The 4,315-nt window shown below is 33.1% G+C and overlaps 1 protein-coding gene across 4 annotated transcripts in view; it reads right to left on the bottom strand.

Moving 5' to 3' along the window:
* The window catches only part of LOC108751384 (glutamine--fructose-6-phosphate aminotransferase [isomerizing] 2-like), a 16,400-nt gene that overhangs the window by 3,370 nt on the left and 8,715 nt on the right, over positions 1-4,315 (bottom strand). The window contains exons 3-8 of one of the 4 annotated variants that reach the window (XM_018491526.1): positions 3,872-3,961; positions 3,595-3,738; positions 3,343-3,509; positions 2,994-3,135; positions 2,018-2,044; positions 481-501 (exon numbers count right to left, since the gene is read on the bottom strand). In XM_018491526.1, the coding sequence (XP_018347028.1) occupies positions 481-501; positions 2,018-2,044; positions 2,994-3,135; positions 3,343-3,509; positions 3,595-3,738; positions 3,872-3,961 (591 nt within the window). The remainder of the gene's footprint in view (positions 1-480; positions 502-2,017; positions 2,045-2,993; positions 3,136-3,342; positions 3,510-3,594; positions 3,739-3,871; positions 3,962-4,315) is intronic. The other 3 variants (XM_018491528.1, XM_018491527.1, XM_018491529.1) reach the window with 3 other exon arrangements.

The raw sequence follows: 4,315 nt of genomic DNA on the forward strand, positions 1-4,315 counted from the left end.
TATATATATATATAAAATGTCATAATGTGATTGATAATAATAACGATGATCAAGATATAAAATTAGCAACATTTAATGAAATGTACACTTATGAAATAGGCATAGTATAGCGACAATTATTCATAGTAGCGAGTAGAAATAAAATATACGTATCCGAGAGTATGTTATATTTTCCTCTACATCAAACTTTGGATAGGCAGAATCTGTTACAGGCGGAAAGCAAAAAGTAATTTGTAAATTATACACAATAGGAAGATCATAGTATACGTACGGGAAGCGAGTGCAGTATAACGCGTCCATCATCCATCCAGCCATCGTCTATACCCCTAAAAATCGGAAATACGGCCAAGCGCTTGTAGTTAAAAAGGACTAATTACATATAGATATTTATTTACGTAATCAGTAAATCAATTCACCGAAACAGTTAATCGGGCATAGACAGCAAGCGGAGAGAGGCTTAAACTTGACATAAAGTATTACCTTGAGACGGTGCTTCACCTTCTGCACAGATTGGGACGCGGGAAGGAGGAAAACGAGAAAGAAAACAAAAACAATTAGCGCACAAATAATGCCACAACGATAACAGCATAATGATTGATATAACGGCAAACATAAACTCAATGAAACGAATGAGCACCGGGTGCGGCACAAAGAGCGAGCAATGAGCATTAATTTAGAAAATAATATGTTAATTTTTTGGATAAGAGATTATTTTTTTACTAATTTCTCCTAATATCTATTATTAAAGATTATATTTTGAAAAGAAAATAATTTTAGATTAATTATTTTATTTCATATTTAAATTTATCTAGAAATTATTTTTTAAATACAAAAATATATTTCATATTAATGTTAAATGTATTTTGTTATATATAAAACAATCTTAGTTTTCTTTGTATATTATACACTTTTTGCAAAATTTCCCGAGAAGCATGTTATCGTGACAACACATATGCATATCGTATGAAAGCCGCAATTTTTTGTAAATGTAAAATGTATACTGTGTTTTACTATTTTCATTGTTTCGAAGGCTAATGCTCTTATCAAAGAATATTATCCAATAATTAACCCCTTAAATTTTTACATGGAATTAGGTGGGAATTCATCGCATTCTGTTACGGTAAGCAATAATGTGCTGTAATCTTCTATACCTATACTTCGTCGCAGCTGTTTCGAAATTCATTTATTTCTAGCTAATTTTAAAAAGATACGTACAGTGGCATACAAAAGTTTTCGGCCAGTGACATTTTGTATACTCTAATTTATTTAAAAAAGCCTGAGAAAATTTTAATCAAATGTTAGTACAAGATTTCATTAGTCACATCTTGTACTAATACGCGATAATGGTTAAAATTTTATCAAGCTTTTTTTATAAATTAGAATACAAAATGTCACTGGCCGGAAACTTTTGCACGCCACTGTATATCAGATTATTATGTTATTTTTAATATCAAAACTTGCGCTCCTCTTGCAAAGCCGTTTGAAAAAAATAACTATCTGTGTACTAGCATAACGTTCGCGGACTTGCAAGAAAAAAATTATAAAAAAGTCTTGTCTCATAAGCAGGTCGATCTGTGTCAAAATTTATTCACTTGAAACGAAAATAGAAATATGCCAATTAGCGAGCGAATGAGTGTGTGTGTTATTGTGTTAAAGCGAAACGAACGTTGGATAACAGCCTGTGAATGACAAAAGACCAAAGACGCGACGTCGGATGCGATCATTGAGATCGGCAAGTGTTAGCAATAAATTTTCATCAGAAACAGTTCTATAAGAATCGTAAGAAATATCGATTTAGGCATTTCCTCAACCACTGGATCTTTCTAAAGGGATAAAATAACACGTTCGACAGTAATTATTCGTAATGATCAAATGGATCAATATGGATATATCGACCAGAAATATTTCGATTTGTCACATGTCGTAATATAAAACCGTGTTTTATACTCTCGTTGCAACGGGAGATCCAATGCCGAGGACAGAAATCGAGATAAGTTTAGTATAATAGATTATATACCTTTGTTTATTGCGCATTGAAGATCGTCTGAACAGCATGAAAAGTTGTAGAACATAACCGGAAGATGTTCATGCAAAAGAAACACTTATATAATAATCCATATTAAACTCGTATGGAAAGAGAGTTTACGTGCAATGCAACTTGCCGAAGTCTAAAAAGGAGGTATTTAAATTAACAATCTTACATCTACTCGAATAATTACGATAATTGATGGATAGAATGACAAAAAAAAAATCAAAAAATAAATAATACAAGCATAAAAATAAATATTAATTTCTGTTTATAATTACATCTACTACTATATTTAATTATTTAATAAGATAAAAACTAATTTGTGAATCTTGAAAACTAAAATGTGATATTTTATGATATAAGTGCAAACGTATGCGGCGATGTATCAATAAATATCACGCGAAAAATTACTGTTGATATAATACTTTCAATCAGTTGCAGTATGCTATATAATATCAGAATACAAAATGTGTGTGTGTGTGTGTGTGTGTGTGTGTGTGTTTGTGTGTGTACATGGTGACAACATAAATAATGAAGCCAGATAGTTTAATCGCATGTTTATTTCCATATTGAATGTCTTGTAGTTTGGATTAATGAAAAAAGCGCATGCTTAGTTAGTTGTCAGTTGTAAGTATTTATTATTAGTCTCCTTTCTCTCGATCGTAGAATTGTGTCGACACCAGATCGACACTATAAGTAGATCGGGTAAATAAGAGAGATCTTAGAGCAATAAAATGCAAACGCTTTCATGCGTTTTCTTTCATCGATTAATTATCACGTAAGGAGAAATGTACCTAATATTCTTTGCCTCTCAAGATATTACACTTATATTAATAAACACCAGACGACATTTGAATCGATAGTTACGATTTCGATACTTAACGCTTGATAGTGGTCAGGAATATTCCTTTCATTTCTCGTGGCATGGATTGAAATTGAATCGATTCGCGATATTCAGGCTTACCTTTTCCATAAAGAATAGGCACATGATCGGTAGCCAGTCTCGTTTTCGTCTTGATACCAACGAGAAGCGGTGATCCTCGCCTCGTAGCTACACACTCGCCTGGGAAATACTTGCTTTTGAAACATAACGCGAAAGCTCCTTCCTAAAATAATAATTTTCCCATTATTATCATACCTTGGATTATTTTGAGCTATCACTTAAAAACTTGGACTATTATTTTATAATATTTTAATAAAAAAATTATAAGATAATTATATAAAACAGATTTACATTTAGATTTAATAAAATTTATTATATTTTTCTATGAAGAGAAGAAAACTTTTATCTCAACCTTCCTAATAATTCTTACCAATTGCTGAACAACCTGCTCGACGAGTTCACGGAACGAATACGCAGGATGTTGTACCCAGAGATGGTGGATCAATTTGGCAATAACTTCAGTATCGGTATCACTTTCGAACACGTATCCTCTCTGTTGCAGCAGAGTTTTAACTTCCTTGTAGTTCGTCACGATACCTGTATTCAAGATAATGTGAAGAATGGAGAGAAAAATTTCGGAAGAGGAAAATTTCACGAGATACATATGTATTAGGAACATTACCATTATGAACAACGACGAAGGCGTGCTCGCTGTCAGAGCGCTGAGGATGAGCATTTACCTCCGATGGAACACCATGGGTCGCCCATCGCGTGTGAGCAATGCCAACGTGGTATTGAGTTTCCGATTCGAAGTCAAGATTGGTACCTGTGAAAATAATATCGTTGATTTTACTACAAATAACTCGTGTATTTCTTTTTGCGCGACGACAAAAGCGATCGCGCGACGCACAAGAAATGCACCAAATGGACAAGTCTGAAAATTTGAAACCGACACTTACGGCAAAATATTTCCTCCTCGAGAGCCTTGACCTTTCCTTGCTTCTTAATAATCGCGATGTCCTTGCCATCCGCACTGTCGAGGGCAACGCCTGCAAAAGAACACCTCTTGAAGGAATTCCGATGAACCGATACGACATGTGTCGTCTCTTTCATTTATTCGCCGGAAAGCTCTCTTCCTTTCTCTTCTTCTTCGAATCATCGAATCACAAATCAAAGTGCAAAACAAATGGAAAGAAATAGAGTAGCTGAATTGAATGCAGATGGAATCTAATTTGAATTGCGAAGAACTATTCTTTTACCACGGTAGATATTCGAGACTTTAAACAATATTTAAAGCTACAATTATATTTATTTACATTCTAGAAAAAATTACAAGAATACTACATACGTTGCATGTTTTTTTGTAATATATAAAACCATAAATATATATATATATATATAAT

Source organism: Trachymyrmex septentrionalis, unplaced genomic scaffold, assembly GCF_001594115.1.
Source record: "Trachymyrmex septentrionalis isolate Tsep2-gDNA-1 unplaced genomic scaffold, Tsep1.0 scaffold44, whole genome shotgun sequence".
In the NCBI taxonomy this organism is placed as follows: Eukaryota; Metazoa; Arthropoda; class Insecta; order Hymenoptera; family Formicidae; genus Trachymyrmex; species Trachymyrmex septentrionalis.